This window comes from Bidens hawaiensis, unplaced genomic scaffold, assembly GCF_021521415.1.
Source record: "Bidens hawaiensis isolate Kalapana, Puna unplaced genomic scaffold, B.hawaiensis_p1.1 tig00010796_1, whole genome shotgun sequence".
NCBI classification, from domain to species: domain Eukaryota; kingdom Viridiplantae; phylum Streptophyta; class Magnoliopsida; order Asterales; family Asteraceae; genus Bidens; species Bidens hawaiensis.
Genome location: NW_027491829.1, coordinates 613892 through 637982, shown reverse-complemented (window position 1 = coordinate 637982; position 24091 = coordinate 613892). Strand labels below are relative to the sequence as shown.

Below are 24091 nucleotides of genomic sequence, written 5' to 3'. Positions count from 1 at the left end.
GCTATATAATTCGAATGATTGAAGACATGTGATGACCCAACATCACATCAAATGCACCAGCCGGGAATCGAACCCGGGTCTGTATCGTGACAGGGTACTACTATTCTACTACTGGTGCTTCATGCCTTGTTAAGTCTTAGTCATATTATACAACATAGTTATTTGAAAATAAAAAAGAATGACGTGACGTGGCAGAATGTCCATCAAACCCACAGGCACAAACACACTCTTTACTAACCTTTGCAACCAACACGAGCAGCTGAGCAACGGTCGTCGGAAAATGACGGTCACGATTTCTCATCATCATATCTTCTTATCTTCTTCATCTGGACCTGCAATTAACCTTTCGAAAAGGAGATTAAGCTTTATTCGTTGTTCTACTTCCCCAGTATCCAATCCTGTTTTACGGTATAATAATAATAATAATAATAATAATAATAATAATAATAATAATAATAATACTTAGTTTTAGGCTTGAGCTTGGGCTCAGGCTCGTTTAAGCTCGGCTCGTCTGCACCCTTAATTCCAAATTGAACATGACCACATTCGTTCATTTACGTTCGTGAACCGTGGTTTACATTTGCTCATTTAAATTCGTGTATGTTCGTTTGTTTATGTTTGTTAGTTTACGATTGTTTTAGTTTGCTCGTTTACGTTTGTTTATATATTCATTTAATTATTTTAGGTTCAGTACAGTTTAGTCTAGTATCAGTAAGTTTTTAGGCCTGACAGTCTGACACATTGTTGTGCCACATTACTTTTTATTGGTTTTAGCTAGTTATGATCATTAATTTATGTTCGTCTTTTACTTTCGTGAACCGTTCGTTTAGGCTTTGAACGAACGAAAATTGTTTGTGTTCGATCGTTTGTTCGGTTTTCATCCGTTTGTGTTGTTAGGTTCGTTTACAGGCCTACGTTTACTTATGAATACGTTGATGTGGGCTGTGTTTTATATAAGACAAGTATGATTGTAAAGCAGTATTCTCATAATCATAACTCATAAGTCATAATAAACAACACATTCACTATTTACAAGAAACATTTAGCAGCTCGTATAAACACACATCACTTGTCCTATACTCCTATTTTGACCCGTACTAAAAATGACTCGTTTGATCTGTTTTGCAACTTTTTTATATTTATTATTAAGGTTGACAAAGGTGGGGAAGATGCTTTCTTTGTGAGCGGTTATAGCGGTGGCGTTATTGCAGTTGCAGACGGTGTTTCAGGGTATGTCGTGTTGATTTCTTTGAAGATTGCAGCCATAAATATTAAGAATATTAGTTAATATGTTATTATTAAATGTAGCCTAAGCTTCATACAATCTTTTGATATGCAAATAATATAATGGTAGGTGGGCTGAAAAAGATGTGGACCCCGCACAATTTTCAAGAGAACTTATGAGAAGAGCTTCATCGTTAGTTGATGATGAGGAGGTAGTTAAATAATTTTATTGTTTTTATAGTGATTTTAAGATATTTGTCAGAAGCAGTTAAATAATTAGAAAACAAGTTGAATTATGAACTCGAACACGACATGTATAAGAAAAAGAGAGTAAAAGAGAAAGGCTGAAAAGAAAAGAATTGTGAAAATTACACATTTTTCATTTTTGTTGTAAGGGCAAAATGGTCATTTTTAAACAGTTTTATCAGTATAAACCTAAAGAAAACAGTCTGCAATTTGGTGTAAACCTAAACTATGAAAAGTGTAATTTATACTATTGAAATTTTTTGTAACAGGTTAACTATGATCCTAGGATTCTTGTTAGAAAAGCACATGCTGCCACGTCATCAACAGGTTCAGCTACTGTGTATGTTTTAACATGTTATCTTAATTAAATCATTAATCACAAGTTAAATCCACATCTAAATATTTTCTTACACAATAATTTTTTTGTTTTCTGTAGAATTGTTTCTATGCTAGACAATAATGGGATTCTTAAGATTGCTAATGTTGGAGATTGTGGACTTCGGGTTATTCGCAAAGGTAAAACAATATTTAATCATTTTGTTCGACTTTGTTGTTATTTGTTTAGTTACATTATTTAGGCTTGTAAATGAATTGAACGTTCAGTGAACCATTTGGTAGGAAGTTCATTTATTTAATAAACGAAAAACACGAACATCATTTTTTGTTCATTTAGTTAAATGAACGCTCATGAATGCATGTCTAGTTTGTTCGTTTATGTTAGTGAACGTTTGCTTGTTTAAGTTCATTCATTTATGTTCGTTTATTTAGTCAATGAACAAACACAAATAACATTTTTTGTTCATTTGTTGAACGAACGAACATGAAGATGACAACATGTGTCTCATTCGTTCATTTTTGTTCATTTCATAAACGTTCGTTTATTTATATTTGTCTGATTAATTTTATGAAATTAAAATTTGCAATGTTACAATTTAATATAGTTTTGATAAATAGGCCCAACAAGCAGATCCTCACGTTAACTTATTAATACTTGGTGTTCGCTCAAGCATGTCCATTCATCTATCTTCATTTATGTTCATTTGTTTACGTTTGTGAATCGTTCATTTAAACAACTAACAAACAAGCATAAACGAACACGCTAATTTTCTTAATGAACGGACACGAACAAGAGAAGTCTGTTCATTTAGTTGTCCGTGTTCGATCGTTTGTTCAGTCAAAGTTAAATGAATGAACATGAACATGCATCATTCATGTTTGGTTCGGTTTGTATACAGGCCTAACATTATTCCTATAAAACTTGAACTTTTAGGTCAAATAATATTTTCCACATTTCCACAAGAGCATTATTTTGATTGTCCATATCAGTTGAGCTCCGAGACAGTCAGCCAGACATATCTAGACGCCACGGTAACAAAGTTCATAGATGGGTGGGTGGGGTGTGCGTAATGGGTCAGAATTGCCACCTCTAACTATTATTTATGTTTCTTAAATTATATTATTATCTATACAAACAAACGCAGGTTACAAGTATTGATTCAATGAAAGGGGACATCATAGTAATGGGCTCGGACGGGCTTTTTGATAACGTGTTTGACCATGAAATTGTAACAATAGTTAAAGAACATAAAGATGCCGTGACAACCGGTAACTGTTTCTTGAATATATAATATCATATTTTAAAAACAAACAAATTAATTTCAAGTGTCATTAATAAGTTTTTGTTTGAATATTAGCAAAGGTATTGGCTGATCTCGCCTACAAACACTCAGTTGACTTCTACTTTGACTCCCCATACTCAATTGAAGCAAGAAACAGAGTAAATATATCTTTACATCATTAAATTTTGAAATAACACAATATTATATTCATATTTATTTTAAAAAGTATTTTAATTTTGGTGACACAGGGACTTGATGTTCCATGGTGGAAAAAGGCTTTGGGACAGAAGCTAACAGGCATGATTAACGCAATTTAATCGCTTTATAAATTTGATCTTAAAAAGTTAATAAATTGTGGTCAACAAGCCGTGTTGACCGAGTGTTTTGTGCAGGTGGAAAGATGGATGATATAACTGTAATTGTTGGTAAAGTGGTAAGTGATTGATATGATTGATAATCCTGAATGTATTGCTTGCTTCTATGAGTAAGATCACTATACATTACTTGTAAAGAGGATTATTTTTATTATTATTATTATTATTATTATTATTTATTGATTTGTAAATTGCATTTTAAAGACTTAACAAATTACGGAATCGGCAATGGAAAATGGATACTCGCCAGTCGCCACCCATATTTGAGATCGAATGTGTGTAGGTTGAGTTTGAGAGTGAAATGGTTTGAATGAGAGTGGTATAAGTTTGGGGTGTGTTTTAGAAAAAAAAATAAAATAAAAAATAAAACTGGTATGGCCATTTAACATGGGACCCACCACTCGTCCGAATGCCCGGACATCAAAATCAAATGTGAGGCCCACAATGGCTGATGTCTGTGTGGTGGCGACCGCCTCTTTGCCAGCTAGGACCGGTGGCTTATTTGTGATAAATGATGTTGTAATCTTTCATGTTCTTCAGTTAACACTAAATTATTGGTTTCTCTTCCCAAAAGATTTCCAAAATCATCAAAGTATGTAATTTGTAGATTGCACAAAGGCTAAAAAAGATGATAAATAGTCACATTCATTAATGAGAGTCAAAATTACCAAAATGCCACCACTCGTGTTGTCCATCATGCTTATACCTTCACGCGAAAGTTTCAATATAAGACATCAATAATACCACAATACTAGTGATTCCAGTAAATTACCATTAGAGTGCTAATTAAACTTTTGACAGAAACTACTTGTGTTATAAATATGATAATTTAAACCCTAAATTACCATAGAAACATTATCTTAGTCACTTTTACTCAAATACTCAAAAACCCTTACACCTCTTTAAATTGTAGTGATCATATTCAATTCATTGGACAACACCAGCAAGTATTACAAAGTTATATATAATATTGTAAAAAATATAAGTAAAGCAAAGAACAAAGTAAATCATGTAAATTGTAATAAAGCAATGTATAGGTGGCATACTAAGTTACTAACTACTAACATAATCTTTGCATTTGCTCAACTTAATTACTAGAAAAAGGGCCAAATTGCATGGTTTATATAACCAAAAAAATAAAACATGCACTCCAAATTTTCATAATAATAGTTATATATTAATGTAAGCTACACAAAAGAGGGTAGCCTTCCACAAAACGAAATAAAACACTAGAAAGTGAGTTAGTCTTTGTGAAAATAATAATAAAAACATCTTCAAAAACAGTCAAACCCTTAGCTAATTAGTTATACTCTGAAGGAACAATATTCTTAACTCTCTCCTATCTTAGTGACTTCATTTAAACTTCAGTTTTCAACCCACAATATAACTTGTCAATGGCAAAACTTTCGCTTTTCGTCTTCCGATGACCATTGCCACGGCGGTTGGTTTGACACAGCTTCAACAACTCCGCAGCCACCACATCTATCTCCTTGTCCCCTTTCTTCATTAAACAAACTCTCATTTGCTTCGCTTTTTCTTTAACAACTTGTCCTACCTCACTCGCCCATTTTCGTCTCTAAGTACCTCCACCGCAACCCCTACTTCCACTGCTAACCGAGCATTGACCGGCTGGTCAAGATGCATTGGCATTGCAATTATTGGAACCCCAAATTTCATTGCTTCCAATACTGAATTCCATCCACAATGACTCACAAACCCACCTATGTTTTCGTGCCTTAATATTTTTGCTTGTGGGGCCCACCCGTCAACCAATAAACCCCTATCTTTTACCCTTTCAAGAAACCCTAATGGCAAATGTTCTGAAAGTTCAACCTTGGTTTCACTTTTTGGAAACCTTAATATCCAAATGAAGTTCACATTGCTCAGTTCCAACCCATGGGCTATTTCTTCCAAATCATCACTAGAAAGAAAATACTCACTCCCAAACGAAACAAAGACAGTGGATCCAGCGGCTTTCGTGTCAAGCCACTGCATCACACTGTCTTGTTTCAAGTTTGCATTATGACTAGGCTCGGCGACAAGAGGACCCACCGGTACAATCTTTTTACCGGTCAGCTTAGAAAGATAATTAGCATACTTACCTTCAACCTCCTTAAAAGACTTAACAAGAACAATTGTACTTCACTTTTAGAAAAAAACTATTCAAAGATGATTTCATAGCATTCAAAATAAATTGACTTTTGATAAATAAATGATGCATAAGAATGACCCAATCAGATTACAAACATAACAAACAACAATAAAGCCTTCAAGACATACCACTTAAAAGGTTGTTTGGTTTAATTTTTCAACAACCTTCAAGTAAAGAGAATATAAGCACCACGATTGAGAGAAAACCATTCAACATATGGAGATAGGTTTGATATTACTACTTAGCGTTAGTAAAGAACTTACATATGGGTCTTCATATAAGAACAAGGTAAGTAAGGTAGGTGTATGAGATCTAAGCTCGAACATGAACCCAAGCAATCCAATGATCAATGCACCGAAAAAACCTCACACAAAAAAAACAAACCAAGTTATAATACAACCTATTAAACAGTTTCTTCCACCACAGTTATTTCAATTAAAAAATTAAATCAACAAAGAACTTTAGATTCAAATGTTGACAAAATTAACACAAAAAATGGCACATAGTATACCATAACATGCAGTGAACACTATATAAAAAGACAATCATACACATATTTCAAATTATAACAGAAATATGTGATTGTATACCAGATATCATACATATATCTAGCCATGACATAAAGCCACAAGCCTTTTAAGACAAAGACATGCCACACAACATATACGAACTTTCTGTAACACTACAGAAAAGAAATAAAAAAAAAATTCTGATTAAGATAAAATGAAAGATCATACGATTTCACAAGACTATCAGAAACACATCTGATAAGAAAATAAAGCCACACAGCTTTCCAGAACTCAGAATCATGTCTGAAGACAAGAGTTGTGAAGAACATAAAGACTAATTTGACTTGATAAAAAACTTTTACAACTTTACAAGAACCATATCAAGAGATAACTTTGTAAAGAACATAAAGACTAATTTCACTCAAGAAAAACACTTTTACAACTTCACAAAAAAAACGAATCACAAGATTCAATAAGACTATGATAAACATATATCATAAGACAAAAGTCACACGACTTTTAGAAAGATTTTATAAGAGAAAAGTCACACGATTTTTAGACTTCAGAACTATGCCTGAAAAACTTGTGAGGAACATAAAGACTAATTTGACTCAAGCAAAAACTTTTACAACCTCACAAACAATACTGAATCACACAATTCAAGAGATAAATCTGATAACATAGAAAAATATGATCTATACCAGATATCAAAGAGATAGCCAAACAAAAAACTGATCAAAAAACAAAATCACACTATTTGTAATCAGAAACGAACATATCTCTCACACAAAAGAAACATACGAGACTGTCAAAAAGAAATCAAGAACAGTCTTGACTCTTGACAATACTTGTAGTTAAAAAACAAGAACCACATGGTTCAATTAACCAGACAACAACAGCAAGACTATAGACGACAAGACAAGATCGAATCACCCAATACAATAATTTCTCGATCACTTTAAATAACATGTATAAGGATAAGTTTGTTAATACGGTACTAACCTTATCAACTATATCGAACATATCATCCACAAAGAAACAAAGTCAATAGGTAACAAAGACCAATCAATAAAATAAACCACTAAGTGAGCATAACATTCATAGGAAACAAAATAAACAACATTAAAATCTGGAACTTCATGCCCACTTGTATATACAAAAAGAAAACAAACTTATAACACACACATCTTAGTTCGGGGATTTATTTATTTATTTTGTTTTTCTTCCAATGTTGGAAAAAAATAATACAAACAAGAGTGTAACAGTTGCAAAAAGAAAACAAACAAACCATCATCATAACAAATTTCAAAAGAAAACCAGACTCTAAATGCCCCCTTTATTCCTTTTGTTTAGTAAAAAGGATAGAATAATAAAGCAAGCATAATTTGCCAAATAATAAAACCTTGAACTACAATGATATTTCCAAAAAATACTTTGTATTCATAAGAAAATATGCAAATCAAAGCACCAAGACAAACTTTACCTGGACATATGTGTGGACATGACTTAGCATAGTAGATCAAACCAAGCAATTAATTTCTCTTTGAGAATACAAAGAAGTACCATTAACAGGTTCACCATGTAAAGCAGAACAAGAGCACAAACTGATTATTAATAACATAAGCACTTTAATCATACACACGACTCACAATTACTTACTAGTCTCATGAAAAACAAAATAGCTAGAGTTGTATCCAGCTCATAAACTCCCAGTCATGAATCTAGGGCATCTCCTAGCATTTCATAACTATTATGCACAAAACCGTAACCAAGACAATAAACCCAATAATAGTCTATTACAAGCTAGGCCTTAATCACATTCCAGGATTTCACACTCTTCAGGCACATATACTCTAGGCTAAAATATAATACATAGACACAACAAAATTTGAAAAACAACTAAGACAACGTTGTGTTGTGTTGTGTCTCTCATCATTAATCAACAATGGTCCATCTAGCCGGGTCCAATCGAGAAATAACTATTGTTTCAGGAATCAGAGGGAGTTACAATGCCATAAGAGCCAAAAGAGAGATAACTTGCATCATTCACTTAGACATACAGCTCCAAGCAACAATTCGTGAAACACCTCGATTCTACAAGACACCTTCAACTATTGATGCAGACAAGCAGTTGACATACCAGATGAACAATTACCAGATAACTAGGGTTTCACAAAGACGAAACCCAAATATTGTAGGTTTTCAAACCAAGACACTTCAATCGAATTAAGAAGATTAGAGTTTCAGATCTAAGGTTTGCAGGTAAGGACTACTATGGCTTCTTGTAACTGTTAGAACAACTCTTCAATACACCTGGAAGAGTAGTGGATGAGACTATCAAGACCGCCGCTCCATAGATCTTCCTTACCAGTGGATGATGCGATTATACGCCAATCAATCAGTAACAACCCTACAAATGTAGAATCCAATCAGCCCAATCCATCACCAGCTCAGATATTTGTAGACATACATACAACACACACAACCAAAAAATATATAATTAACACCAAACAGCCTATCCTAGATATGTAGTATGATATTGAACTGTACGGAATATCTTATACGATTATATATTTCTATGTTTTACATTGAATTAAAACAAAAATATATATATTCATATATTTCAACAACTCCTAAACGATAACAACTTTTCTTATTCAATTTGATAAATATTATGGGATATTATAAGCCATATGTATTTGATAATGAATATTATTTGTCATATGCATTTATTTAAAAAAAAAAAATAGAATGTTTGTTATTTAAGTTCGATCAAATTTATAAGGATTTTCATTACTTTTGTGGTTATCTCATTCCATGGATTATATTTTACAATATTACAAAATATACTGCTAAACTTTTAATTAGGGTTATATATATATATATATATATATATATATATATATATATCTTTTAGCTATGCAACTCGTTAGGAATCAAATTGATATTATGGTAACAAATTGTACGTATTTAGGAATTTAAATTTTTTTGATTTTTTTTTTAAGTTTCAAGAATCTTTATTAATTTTTTGTAGGTGCTATTTGAATTCTAATATAAGTTAACAAAATAAGTTTTCACAAAAGATGCTAATATATTAAAACCAATATAACTTTTTTTCCCCATCAAAAAAACATAAATATAACACCTCATAATCTAGCTTTTCGTGTAATCTACCGCTAATTAATCAAATAGTCTATATGAATAAAAACTTGAGCTTTTAGATATTAACAAACACTTCTCTCCAAGAGCTCAATTGCTATCACTAGTAGGCAAAAAAAAGTATCACTGACATCGGGATTGTATAATTCACATCACATTCTTAATTACCTCGTCAATTCCATTACCTCATTCATTCAATTCCATCACCCATTCAATTACCCCATACCAAACAGATTGATATTATGGTAACAGATTGTACGTATTTAGGAATTTAGATTTTTTTATTTTTTATTTAAGTTTCAAGAATCTTTAATAATTTCTTGTAGGTGTTATTTGAAGTCTAATATAAGTTAACAATATAAGTTTTCACAAAAGATGCTAATATATTAAAACCAATATAACTTTTTTTCCCCTCAATAAAACGGAAATATAACACCTCATAATCTAGCTTTTCGTGTTATCTACTGCTAATCAAATAGTCTATATGAATAAAAACTTGAGCTTGTAGATATTAATTATAAACACTTCCCTCCAAGAGCCCAATTACTATCGGTAGTAAGCAAAAGAGTATCACTGACGTCGGGATTGTATAATTCACATCACATTCTTAATTCTCTATCTATATTATTTAATTAAAAAACACATTTTTCTTTTAATGTTTAAACCTCTAAACAAATATCTATTTAATCATTTTAATCCTATTCATACACTCAAATTAATTTATAGAGATTTGATTATGAGACTCTACAAATATGCCTCTTTGTTATATACTCATAAATATTTATTTGATCATGTTTCACTTATTATACACTCAAAATAATTTATAGAGATTTGATTAAGAGACTCGATCAATAAGAAAGAAGTTTAACCTCTTTAAAGCTTAAAGCATCTCTCTATTTTAGAGAATGTGACATGGAGGTAACTAGCGTGATATTGTTATATTTTTCTATGTAGTTTTTGAAATGTCGCTAATGAAAGAGTCGATGTCTATTTGAGCAGAACCTCCTTCTTCAATCGCTTGTTGACAAATCTTCTCGATTTCTTTAGCCCGGTCTCTCATCTCTCTCCCCGTTTTGCTTTCCAGATCCATAAAACTCCTTACGAGTTTTGAAATTTCTTCTCGAGTGACCAAAATACCCTCATCAATCCTCACCCTCTTTCCAATTTTCCAATCTTCCACTATCATCTTACTATTCGGAACTTGATCCCAGACTATTGGAAAAGTAATCATCGGCTTTCCCGTAAAAGCACCTTCTTTAGTCGAGTTCCACCCACAATGTGTCCAAAATGCCCCTACCGAACCATGGGACAACACTCTTAACTGGTTACACCAAGGTATCACAAGCCCTTTTTCGTCATTTTCTTGTTTAAAACGAGTCATTTCCCCACGTGCAATCCACATGTATCGTATTCCACTATCTTGCACACCCGCCACAATTTCGTCTAGTTGGTCACTTGACACCGAAAGAAAACTCCCTTGTGAAATATATAACACTGAACCCTCCGGTTGATGATCTAACCATTTAACATAATCGGGGGTATTTTGATCATTTTGCACATCGCTCAAATTAAAGTAAGGAATTGCCGGGCCGATAGCATAAATGGGTATGGAAATATCCGATTTTAACGCATCGATGACTTGGGCTTCGAGCTCGTAAACTGACACGAATATAAGAAACCGAGCTTTAGTCGACATCGAAATGGCATCTAAAGCTACCTGAGTGATTTCCTTGCCCTTCCCATTAAACCCAGTCACAAGATCGGCCACCCGAATATTAGGAACCCCGGGTATGTAATCAACTATTTCATTGGTGTTTCCTGCAGAATATCAAACCCACAAACTAAGTTTCAAGTTTCAGATCAATTCATACACATATCCAAGATTTACATGGCAAACCCACAAACTTCGTTTTTAGTGGATTTGCTTTTCAAAATGAGGTTGCGGCGTAACTTGCTGCCCGCTTACCTGCCACTTTATTGTTATTTTTTAAAAAATAAGTCCATGGTGTTTATAGCAAAAAAAAAAAATGGCAAACCCTATTAGGATATTCACATAATATTCTAAAAGCTCGAGCTCATTTAAGCTATGCTTGACTCATGTTTTTAAGCTCAGCTAGTTTACAGCCCTAATTAAACTGACCTGAGAAGCTATCACCAGCGTGGCCATTTTCAACGAGAAGACGATAATGATACAACATGGAAAAAACGGTTGCCGACATGGGGAACAAACTAGCGACCGGAGTATTCAAACGGTTGCCCATGTTTAACACCCACAAAAAGTAACTGTCGTATATGATGACACTGATCGGTACCTCCATCTTCCGAAGCAACTGCTCCAACGGCTCTTCCATTTTAGTTTGCACGGCTTTTACAAACCCTGGGAAGTCATTTGCTCGGTTTACCTCGGACGGGATAACATTTGGGATGGTCGCAAACTGGATGTTGGGTGGTTTTGGTTCACTTTCAATGAAGCCATGCCATTCTTCGGTGACAATGAAAGTGATGAGGAAGTCGGAAGGGCGTTGTAGGGCAATGAGCTTGCAGAGGTTCATCATGGGGTTGACGTGGCCTCGGCCGGGGTATGGGATCGCCACGACGTGGTGGCTGACGGAGACCGGCATTAGGAGATTAAGGGATGGTGTGTGATGGATTGGTGATCTTTGTTAAGTTGTGTTGTGTAGTTTGGTTATCTTGTAGGGGTATTATATTTCTTTTTAAACCTCAGCTGCATAAGTTTTTAATAATACATGTGACAGTATGTTGACACCAATCTTGACTTTAAAGGAAGCAAAATTTGATTTTATGTCGTCCATGATCCATTTAATATATTAAAAAAAAAAAAACACCAAGGACAAAGGAAAATCAGCTAAATTTACTTCACACCATCATTAGAATATAAACGAGCCGAGCCGAGCCGAGCCGAGCCGAGGACAAAGGAAAATCAGCAAAGCAGTCAATCTCAGAGCTAGACTGTGCAGTATAATTAATATATAGAAGTCAATAAATTAATATATAGTCGAAAAGGGCAGTGTAAACTTACAAATACACGAGACTCGTTAAGCTTGACGAGCCTAAATTAGCTTCGCATACACGGTTAAAGCTCAGGCTCGATAACTAGACAGGCTTTGTTTCTCGATAAAGCTCGGTTCATTTCGAGCTTTTACCGATCCGAGCGGCTCGTTTACAAACTTAGCCATCACCTCATGCGAGACTCGTACCCCGCCATTTTGGCTAGATTTTAAGCAACTATTAATCGCTATAACAATTATGGTGCACCACTGAGATCAAGAAACAACAAGGTTCGATTTATACAACCTGACGCAGACGAAACTAACATGCTTGCATCACATTCCAATCAACATTTCAATTGTGTAACCAACTAAACCACTACCATTAACTGTGAAATGTAAAAAAAAAAAACACATCAATATTAGTGGCAAAAATTCCAAATGTTTCATCATAAAATCACAAAGAAACATCAATAACCCTAATCTACTTACTACATAAACTTTTACCATTAGAACCTATCTAACAACAACCAACCCATCAAAACAATCAAGACCAAAAAATAGTCAAACTCTGACCCGCGAAGCAGGACCGAGGAAGAAGCTTTCAGTTCTACATTAAACCTACAATTACCAACCGATGGATCAACGGTTGTGATCATTCCCAACCCCCCAAAATCACAACTATCCGCACGTTGATCATGCTGTTGATAATAGCTATTAAATGCATACGACACGTTGCCCGGCCAACTAAGGTTGAAACACGAACTACCTGGCGAAAGCGCGGTACAGTCAGCATTCGTGCATGCTTCCATCGCGCGTGCGGTCGCATTCGACATATTAATGTTATTATTCACCACACACCATCTAGAAGCGAAATACTCCACGCCCTGTGCATTCGCAACTTTTTTCGTGCTTTGACCAAAGTCAACCTGGTATTTGACTTGACCGTCAAACGTAAACAAACCCCAGTGTCTTTCAAAATTCCCCGCGGTTATATTCTTTTGATCTTCGTCCAAAAGGGTATATAGGTAAATTTCCAGCGGCATCACCTTAGGCCGAAGCGGAGTCCCTTTTCCGCTACGGAAAAAGTCCAAAAGACCCTTTGTGAATATCTCAGCATTTGAAACTGTGGCATTTGGAGCTCCATCAGTCGGCCAACCGATTTCACTAACAACAATGTCTATATTTGGAAACCCTAAAACCGTTAAAGCAGTAATAAGTGTATCATAGCTTAACTCAAAACTGTTTTTATATATTCTACGTGTGTCATTATGAGGGCGCGCGATTTCTTTAAATAACGCAAAATCGAGTGAAATGTTTTTGTTTTGATAGTAACTAAGAAACGGTGAGATGTTTACAAAGAAAGGGGATCGGGTTTTTGTGAGAAAATTGAGTACTTCAATCATGGTTTTGTTAATATCGGCTCGGAACTGTCCTTTAGAAGGTTGACCGGATTCTGACCCGAATGCATCAAAGCTACATGGAATTACGATTTTGACCTTGGTTGATAGTTTAGCTCGGATCAGTGCTGCTTCGATGTTAATGGCTGCGCCAACGACATAAGGGTAGAACTGGGAGCCATATCGTTGGAGAAATGGCTCGTCTCCGATAGTGATGTACCTGTAAATGTGTGTAGACATTTTTTAATATCAAATTATCATAAAAACACAATGTGTATCTATTTAAAGAGCATATACATCTTAGTTTGAAAAGCGAACACATCACATACACGAGGCGTTGCTCTGTGTACAACACTACAACCAAATAAACTTTGTATAGAACCAGAAGTTTTGTCTCTGTTGTCTAATTTACACAAACCATTTTATTAAGTAAACATTTTATAATTTCTTCATCCTTTGGTAGTTTCAACTAGGGAAGTAAACAAGCCAAGATGGCTTGTGAGCTACTCGAGATTGGCTTGCTAAAACCTCAAATAGAGCTGAGCTTATACAAGCCCAGTCCTTAAAATAAGCTGTTTAATAATGATCCCAAGCCTGAGCTTCACTTATCAAGCTTGAGCCGGCTTGCGAGTGTAAACGAGCATACAATTTAGAGAATTTTTAACTTAATGTACTAAATATATATTTATATAATAATATTTTTAATATAAAAAATATGATAAAAGTAATAACTAAATAATAAACACTATGTTATATGTAAAAATAATTATTATAATAAATACATAAAAACATTAAAAAATGTATATAAATAAAGTAACTAATAAACAATAAACGAGCCGAGCGCCCGAGCCCAAGTCGAGCTTGAGCTTGGAAAAATGACTTCCAAGCCGAACTCAAGCTTTAGAAAAAAGAACTCGAAACAAGCCGCACTCGACCTTAAGCTCTTGTAAGTCAAAACAAACAGGGCTTCTCGAGCTAGTCGTGCTCGGCTCGGCTCGGCTCGTATACACCCCTAGTTTCTACATATCCTAATTTTGAACAATTTTGACCCAGAAACTGGAAAAATAACCAGTTGTCCGTTTTAGAATATGTTCTATAAAATAGGTTATATATACATTTATATGAACAATGTTCTGTGCATTAGAAATAGACTACTGCAACCTTTAACCCATCCAACTCACCCCTTATACTAGTGTTTTTTTATATTTCACCCATTTGAAATAAACCGCCACAAGTAACTAAACAGGGGTGCAAACGAGCCAAGCTGCTTGCGAGATACTCGAGTTCGGATCAATAGAAAGCCCGAAACGATCTGAGCTTTTTCAGCTAGAGCCAAGCAAATAAAGCCAGTTTATTTATCAAGCCCGAGCCCGAGCCCGAACCTCGTATGGGAATCTCGTTTAGGCTCGTCAAGCCTTAACAAGCCTTGTGTATTTTTCAGTTTTACCCTTTTTGGACACTTATGTATTAAGTTAACACTTCACAGATGCGCTTGAACCAAGCTTTGGCTCATTTAAGGTACTAAACGAGCTCGAGCCGAGCTTACGCTCGATTAAGTTTTTTCTCAAAATACATAAAAAATGTATATATTAAATAATAAACGAGCCAAACCTCAAATAAAGCCCGTTTATTTATCAAGCCCGAGCTCGAGCCCTGTATGGAAAGCTCAGCTCATTTAAGTTTTACCCTTTTCGGAAACTTATGTATTAAGTTAACACTTAATACCCACCCAGGCTCGAGCCGACTAATTAACTTTTTCTCAAAATAATAATAATAATAATAATAATAATAATAATAAAATGTATATAATAAATAATAAACGAGCCAAACCCGAGCTTGAAAAACAAAGACTTCATAAGTCAAAACAAGTCGAGCTCGGGCTCGAATTGGATCGTTTACACCCCAAGGCAAAATGATCAAACTTATAAAACCCCTAATTCTATTTATATCAATATATCATCATTATTGTTCAAATTAACATACTCTATACGTGTACGGCCGGATATGTAACGAGTGAGGTTATCATGTACCCAATTCTCAGCAACCTTCACCGAAGCATTCAACGACCGGAGCATGGTATTGGGAATGCCGACGGTGACATCGATTGGGGATCCAGAAATGGCTTCGAGGATTTGTGGGTTTGTGTCGAGGAGTTTAATTTTGTTGATTTTGTTGAGTTTGAGTAGGTCCACCACCGTTGACGGTGGCAGAGGGTGGGATGCGGCGGTGCCCCAGGTTACTCCGATGGATTGAACCCTGGATGTGGTGTAGAGAAGTGTGATGGCGAGGAGTGTGACTGCTGGTAAGGAGTGGTGGTGTGGAACCATGGTAGTGGTGGTGTGGCCGTGTGGGTGTGTGACTAAACATTGTTGGGGTTTTTGGGTGTGTTTTGTGGGGTATTGTTTGATTTTTTAAGAATTTATTTAGTTAAGGTTTAGGTTGGGAGTTTGAGGTTGTAAATAATAATTTTACTGTGTTAAAAAAAAGTAAAGTGTCAAAATTATTCATGGGGTTTGATGAATTATACTATGTTTATTTTTTGCAACTAGATCATCGAGGTTTCTAAATTATTATCAATTTCGTTCAAACGATAACTTGTTTAGTTTTTTATTGTTAAATGAAGGTAAAACGGTTTTTTTAATTAAATGGTGATGGCCTTATTTATTTATTTATTTTAAGTACACATTTGATTTTCTTATATAAAGACTGTTTTTAAAAATAAATTAAATTAAAATGTCCCTGTAATTTTAAAAATAAATTAAATTAAAAAAACATATATAAAAACTGTTTTACCCTTTATTTAACGTTAAAAAATAATGGAGTTATCATTTTGGATGAAATTGGCAATAATTTGAAAACCTCGATGGCGTGGTTGTAAAAAATAAACTTTTTTGACGAAAATCATATAATTCACCAAACCTTAGGAAGTGACGATTTTGGCACTTTACTCTAAAAAATATAAATGTTTCACACTTTCATTATACCACTTGACAATGTGTTGTAGTTATAGGAAGCATGAGTTTTTAAATGGAGACTTAAGTTCAAACTCCACGTACAACACTTTGGGGTATACGGACGGCTTAATAAAGAAAGACTGAGATTTTTGTGATTTCTAATTCGATCCTTAGGGCGTCTAGGTTTTAGAGGAACTAGAGATAACTTGAAGGCGCTTAAGGGCTCCCTACGGCTAGGCTGGGCTAGTTGGCGGTGACCTTTCGCCATTAGGTCATCCCGTACAAAATACTTAGGCATTCTATTTTTGTCAGGGAAAATTACATTTGTATCTTGTGTTTACAGATTACAATCTCACTAGCTAGTGTGGTATATTGTTCTCATGTGTTATTATTGTTGTCATGTTATACTTTAGGTACAAAGTTTCAATTTTAATAATTCTTATTTACTAGTAAATAGATAGTCTCTACTCTATACATACTCTACTTCTAAAGTCACAACACCTACACAGCACTCTGTAGATGTTGAACCCGCGACTACTTGAGGAGCATCCCACTTTACCAACAAAATGTCCCTTTAGGGGTCCATTTGAATAAATATATAAACATAATTTCATTTCATAAACTTTAAGCACATATGCATACAACTTTGTTTAATTTCACTAAGAATGCATTCAACGCATATACAGTGTGCAAATTATGGGTGCAAGTAACGTGAAGCGAGGTGCAAGTGCAACTGCCTTCTTGTTCTCGAACGGGTGAAAATATCGATTTGGGGATTAGAGCTGATGTATTTATGTTATTGATAAATGTTAGTTGGATTGAAATTAACGCCCCTTTTCACATGCTGGGTTGAAGAGGTAGGTCCCAGCAGAGCCCAGTTGGACCCGCAAGACTCACCTTGAAGAGGGACGTCTGCGCAGAAACCAACTGGATCCGCAGGACCAACCATGCTCAGAGACGTGACGTCCTTACGCGCAGTACGCAAGCTGTTCCCGCAGGAAATGCCTCCCAATGGTGAAGGACTCTGCCTGTTCCCGCAGCTGCGGATACAAGCCATCAGGGAAGGCCACCCGCGCAGCAAGGCTACACGCACAAGGCACTTAGCTCTCAATCACTCAGTGTCACCTGAAGGAATGAGCAAAGCCGGGAACAATCCCGCACAAGGGCGGGAGGGGGAATACTCCCGCCCAAATAAGCCAGTCCGTACGATACGGGAAGATCTTCTGTACTGTACCTGACGAGGTATGGGCAAAAGATCTGACTAAAGATACGACAGCTCATTGACAACAGTATGGCGAGCAGCATGCTCCTGTACTGTATGTCACTATTAGCCGCTGCCTACTCACCAACTCCTGTCATACCACGTGCATAGCCGGCAGTTGGTGGAAAAGGAATAGTACACAGCAGGCCTGGTCACTATCAGCCGCTGCCTACCCACCAACTACCAGCAGGGCACGTGCGTAGGCCACTGTTGGTAGAACAGGAATACTATTCAGCAGGCCACACCTCCTTGGAAACCTACCTTCGGCTATAAATACCCCAAATGGTATGACCATCTCATCTTATCATATCTTATCACATTATCATCATAATATACCTGATATCTGCTCTAGCAATCTCTTAATATACTTTTATATTTAAAGAGCAATCTAGTCTGATTCTCACGCCGGAGGGTGGTCACAAGGAGGAACCCCCCCTTCTCAGTGACGAGCTCACGGTGTCTGTTTTGCAGGTTATCAGAAGAACCATCTTCCAAGGGTCTAACCCCTCGTGGGAAACATCTATCTAACCCCCAGGTTACCAGTAATCTGTCTGGGGTCCGGTTAGTGTTTCTTCATGGGTATTGACTTTATACCACAAACGGGAATGGCCTTAGACACATTCAATGTCTTAAGAGTTACATCATTATGCCAGCTGGTGATATGTTTTATCCTACGAGTAAAAAATAAGCCTGATGAACAAATCGAAAGACTAGTGATTCTTGTATAGTGATTGAAGATTTGACGACTGCTAAGATCGTGGTTGTTAAATTCATTGCAAGTTTTCGTCACAAGGCATCCATTACCGGCACGTGCAACATCTAACCTTCTCCCAACTTACTACATCTTCAATGCGTCTTTGGAGATGTCCAATATCAGTTATTCTCTGTGACCCCATTCTTGGCTGAAATCTATATCTAAAGTTATCCCGGACCTTGTTTTCTTGTCGGGCGTACTATGAGTCAACATGTTTTCGGCGATCACCCCGTTACATATAACATATGTATAATGAGGAACTAACTAGGCAATCACAATATTGCACATCTTTAGTTCCCATAATCCATGTACATTATTTTTTCAGATTTAGAGAACTGTTTAGACAATTATGTATCATTCATTTCCATAGGTCATGTATATAACATCTGTTTATACACATTGGGAATGAATGATGCATTATTTTAGTTCCCATAATCCATGTACATCATTTTTCAGATTTGGGGAACTATTTAGATAATTATGTTATTCATTCCCATAGGTCATGTATAACATCTATTTCATGCACATTGGGAAACTTTTTGAGCATTTGTTTTACTTTCATCTAGAGTATTGGGTTGAATGCTTAAAGTTTAAGCATTCGACTAGTGAATAATTAAATCCCTTAAACCAATTCATTACAAAAATTAAGACGTGTCTTTTAGCCATTGACATTATTGGATACTTAATGTATTGGACTTGTTTGTTTGTGTTTCTTTTCTGTTCATTGATGTTCGTTTGTATTCGTTGCTCGGTTTGTTTACAAGCCTACTTGAACTAGATAGTTTGTACCTCATATATAAATATATAATGTGGAATAATATTAATTAATAATATGGACGTAAACGAGTCACGCCCGTAAGCTACTCAAAATCATCTCGCTAAATGCTTAAAATTAATAAGCTACCTTAATAGATGAGTCCCGAGTCTCTGCTTCTCACTGAGCTAAAGAAAATTCGCGAGCCTAAACAACCATTTCTTTATATAATTTTATTTAGTAAATTAGTATATTTGTTATTTAGTATAATTCCATATAAAGTTAATAAAATAAACAAACTGTATTATGGGTGGTCACAGTTAACTACAGAAGCATCATAAACAAACACCACGCTTTTTTGTTCACCGTGGTTAACCAAATATGGATTCTCATCGTTGCAATAATCTCCGATCAAACATTGCAATACTTCTTGTGTTAATCGTCTCGCATCTCCTCCTGTCACCTGTCGCGGCCAAGGATGAGAAAGTGAAATTAACATTATACTACGAATCTATGTGTCCGGCTTGTGCAAATTGCATAATCAATCATCTATACACGATATTTGATGACAAACTTGTCGATCGTTGATTTCAAGCTTATTCCCTATGGAAACGCTTGGATCGATTCCAATGGCACACTCGTTTGCCAGGTTTGTTTAATATTTGATTCAGATGGCATATCACATTCCAATGGCATTTTTTAGATCTGATTTCATCTAGGTGAATATATTCACTCTGTTTGATTAATTGGTTTTGTTTTAATATAAAGATGGTTCATGATTATAATACATGCATCTGTGCACGTATATGCATATTCGATAAATAAAAAAAATTATAAAGGTTAAATGACTGGTTCAGTTTATACGGCCGTTGAAACATGTTTGCATGTTCCAACGCGAATCAAACCTTCAACCAGTTGTTCGAATCTCAATCCGATTCAACTGGCCAGCTTGCATTGGTTCAGTAGGTGTCAACGATTTATTAACAAATAACACCTCTAATCAAAATCACATTAATTAGTATGATATCAATCATAAACATTTTAATGAGCTAAATTTTATTTTCTATGCATAACTAATGTATTGTGCTAAAATAAGGATGCATGAATAATGTGTTTAGTTTCTATAAATAAAATACAATTCAATGTGTATTCACATTTAAGCTAATATATATCTTACGAATTATTTATCATCCTTAAGTACAATTGAAAATTAATTAGCTTAACTACCAAACTAACCGATATGCTTATGACTTTGAACAATTAAACCGTTATTCTATTTGTACGATTTACCCTATTCGGTAAACTGCTAAGTTGGATTTATTTCATTTGTGTTGCAGCATGGAGAATGGGAGTGCATGTTGAATGCTATGGAGGCTTGTGCAATGCATGTCTGGCCTGTTTCAGTAAGACGATTGTTCAAAGCCTTTTTACTTGAACCCTTCTTTTGGTGATCATAAAGCTCACGGGTCCATCAGTACTCTGCTAACTAGTGGAACCATGTAAAGCACAGCTTACGCTATGTAGATAGCATTAAGGGGGTTAAGATAGGAAACCATTAGAGCATCATTTGACTTTACAATATTTAATATGGGTCCTTCTAACATGAGTATTTGACGCAGAGTGATCACTTTCCTTTTATATACTGCGTGGAAAAGTTATATCACGAAAAGAAGTACACCGAGTGGGAAACTTGCTTTGAGGAATTAGATTTAGATCCAAAACTCGTTCTTGATTGTTATAATAGCGGTATTGGACAAGCGGTTAGTTTTCTTGGTAATTATCGCATGTTAAATTTATACCTTTTCATTGATCTTATTCTTAGCTCGGTGTATGCAGCTCGGGCTACAATATATCGATGAGGTAAACACTCTGGAACCTCCTAAACAATATGTGCCATGGATCATTGTGGATGGAAGACCGCTTTATGCAGTGAGTATTTGACATCTTAAGATTGTAGCGACTAAATAAAATTGGCATTTATCGATACTTGCAAGAGAAATGATGTTATTTTGTGACATGTAGGATTATACAAATTTCGTACGTGACGTGTGTAAAGCTTATAAAGGTTCTAACATACCCCGAGCTTGCCTTGGTATAACCCGCCCAGTTACTATTGGACCTAACCGAGTGGGTTTACACGTGAACGAGTTGTGAAACAGGCTTAATGAATTTGGCATGAAAAGCTAGACAAGAGAAAGGACTGCAATATTAGGTCTAGGTTTATTATTTCAAGGGCCATGGTTTATTGATTTGAACAAGTAAATTCCTTTTATTGTTATCAAATAAAAAGTCTGATTTTTAGATCAAGTTCTATGTGTGGTTTTTCTTTTCATATTATTTCATTTTATCTGGTACACATCGATCTATTGTTCTAAGTCAAATATTAATTATCGCTCCAACTGACGCCCGTAAAGTCCTGCAATCGTGTACAAAGGCGAAATCATCCCATCAAGAGTAGCTTCTTGGATGATCATGTAGGAATATACATAATCTATGTAAGGCTAATGGTATGCTTATTAAGTTTACACTTAGTAACTTGTTTTCACAAATGATACCTTAACATGTACGTTTTTTACGACAAAAATATTATTGATAAAAGCTACATCAAGCGTATGGAAAACACGAACATGGGGAACCTAAATGGAAAAACGATAACACCAAGAGAGTCGCTCGATTGATGAAATCTTTGTCATATTTTTCATCTTTGTCATATTCGTCTACAATACTTAATACATAGCCCACTCTAACCCATGAAATTTACTGTACCCTGTTTAACCAATGTCGTGTCCAAAACTAAGCAGCTAGCGCGGAAAAACACTGGATATCGGCCAAGGACCGGTATTTGAGATATCGGTTATTGCAGTGAGATATCAGTAATTTTAATATCATATAAAATTCATATATATATACATATAGCATTAATTTAGCACTAATAATTCAGTATAGTTTCCTACCGTTAACAAATTAACCTTTTACAAATTGCAAAACACTAACAATCGTAGCAAGTAAGAATTAATTAAGGCTTAAAACACTAACATTGAACACTAAAAGTTGATAATTAAGACTTAAAACACATATATCGGTAAGATATTAGTCAAACATCGGTCAAACATCGGTCAAACATTGGTCAATATCGCTGATATTATCGGTACCGATATTTTTGACTGATATTTCGCCAAGAGACAGATATATCATTGATATATCGGCGATATCAACTGCATAGGTCCAAAATAGCCCAACATGCCATGATGACCTCAAACTAAATACACTTCATACTTGAGTTTGTTTTAAAATCAGTTTCAATAGAGAGACTTACAAACTGGTCTAGAACTTAGGGTTTAAATCGTCTCCAAACCGTTTCTACATAGTCGGTTTGGTTTCGATACGATTTTTGGGTCGATTTGATTAACCGATTCTTTTACCACCTCTAGGCTCTAACATGTAAAACTAATTAATAACTAGCACTTAGCCCGTCCGGTGGACGGGAATATCGACGTGGGAATATGACGCCTATGCTATTATAAATAAAAGATAGTTGCATATTCCCCCCCCCCCTCCCAAAAAAAAAAAAAAAAAAACCCGGTGTGCAAAGTTCATAAACTGCAATCGAAATATACAATTTTAATGGTTTAATAAATACAAGTAGTTGATTATAATTTTTTGAAATACAAAACTGTACATTTACAGGAAATCATGATACAATAAGAGACATTGAAGGAAAACACCATGAAGCAAAGTCTACTTTTTCTACACAAAACAAAACCATGATCTTGTAATTTTGTAGCCAAATGAGGGATCAAATAATAGAACTTTCTTTGAATAGGTTTTACCCTGGAATCTGAACAAAGTAGAAAAAAAAAAGGCCAAAAAAGGTTCTAGATAGTAACATATTCATCATCATCATCGTACTCAGTATATCCCACCAATAGCAATGCTATGGTAGGGTCTGAGGAGGGTAAGATAGTAACATATTGCAACTGCAATTTACTTTAGCTATATTAAGCATCATATTTGAAAGATTTTTGGATAGGAAAACAACATCTCAACAAAATCATCAAAACAGTCTGTGACTGTCAACAGAAAAGCGATGATCATCAAACAAAATAATCAAAAATACCAACATAAAATAATAACAAAAGCTTCAAATAGAAATGCAAAAACAATGTACCTTCAAACAGAACGACTTCGATTGACTCAATTGAATAGCTGTCGAAGAAGGCGGTCCACGAATGTGTTGTAAGCCCTAAATATGAAATCAGAATCATCGTTGTTCGTGTGTCTCGTTCCCCTTTCAGTAGACTTCAATTCCTGCATAACCACCAAGCACCAAGCGATCCAATTAATAAATATCAAACATTAAATTGGGACCTAATATTACGGTCTCTAACAACCAATTAAATATCAAAACATAAAATTTGCAAGTAAATAAAATAACAATAACTACACAGATTCAAACTCACATCGAAGTTACCACAACTTATAGTGGCGGAAACGGTGTCGTTTTGGTGTTGCTTCCATTGATTTGGTCTCCGTCGTCGTTTATGAAAATTCTTTTATTACTAATGGGTGGCCATGAGATTGAATTCTGGAGAATTGAGCAGCGACGACTGTTAATTCAGCGGCCGCGATGGTCGATTTGGCACCGGTGAAGATCGAGTGAGCGGAGGCTATGCTCAG

General features: G+C 35.2%; 3 protein-coding genes and 2 pseudogenes across 4 annotated transcripts; 2 read left to right on the top strand and 3 right to left on the bottom strand.

The window, feature by feature from the left end:
* The first annotated feature begins 1103 nt into the window (after positions 1–1103).
* On the top strand, positions 1104–3572 carry LOC143536394 (putative protein phosphatase 2C 26). 2 transcript variants are annotated; one of them, XM_077030396.1, is made up of 9 exons: positions 1104–1230; positions 1355–1436; positions 1740–1810; positions 1907–1986; positions 2741–2838; positions 2952–3075; positions 3165–3247; positions 3338–3386; positions 3482–3572. In XM_077030396.1, the coding sequence occupies exons 2-9, from the start codon at positions 1401–1403 to the stop codon at positions 3532–3534; spliced, it is 594 nt and encodes a 197-aa protein (XP_076886511.1). In that variant the 5' UTR covers positions 1104–1230; positions 1355–1400; the 3' UTR covers positions 3535–3572. The 2 variants fall into 2 exon arrangements, with proteins under 2 accessions (XP_076886511.1, XP_076886512.1); XM_077030397.1 differs by lacking the exon at positions 1104–1230 and having other exon boundaries at positions 1740–1797.
* A 1442-nt stretch (positions 3573–5014) lies between these two features.
* LOC143536369 (mogroside IIIx synthase-like) lies at positions 5015–6231 on the bottom strand. Its single transcript, XM_077030373.1, has 2 exons — positions 6206–6231; positions 5015–5603 (listed from the first exon to the last, which is right to left on the bottom strand). Exons 1-2 carry the CDS (start codon positions 6229–6231, stop codon positions 5015–5017), a joined length of 615 nt encoding a protein of 204 aa, XP_076886488.1.
* Positions 6232–10229: 3998 nt separating this feature from the next.
* On the bottom strand, positions 10230–12509 carry LOC143536368 (UDP-glycosyltransferase 87A2 pseudogene; annotated as a pseudogene).
* A 264-nt stretch (positions 12510–12773) lies between these two features.
* On the bottom strand, positions 12774–16018 carry LOC143536411 (glucan endo-1,3-beta-glucosidase 9-like). The gene is made up of 2 exons (XM_077030411.1): positions 15675–16018; positions 12774–13911 (listed from the first exon to the last, which is right to left on the bottom strand). The coding sequence occupies exons 1-2, from the start codon at positions 16016–16018 to the stop codon at positions 12801–12803; spliced, it is 1455 nt and encodes a 484-aa protein (XP_076886526.1). The 3' UTR covers positions 12774–12800.
* Positions 16019–19795: 3777 nt separating this feature from the next.
* Positions 19796–21744, top strand: LOC143536413 (gamma-interferon-responsive lysosomal thiol protein-like; annotated as a pseudogene).
* The last annotated feature ends 2347 nt before the right edge of the window (positions 21745–24091 follow it).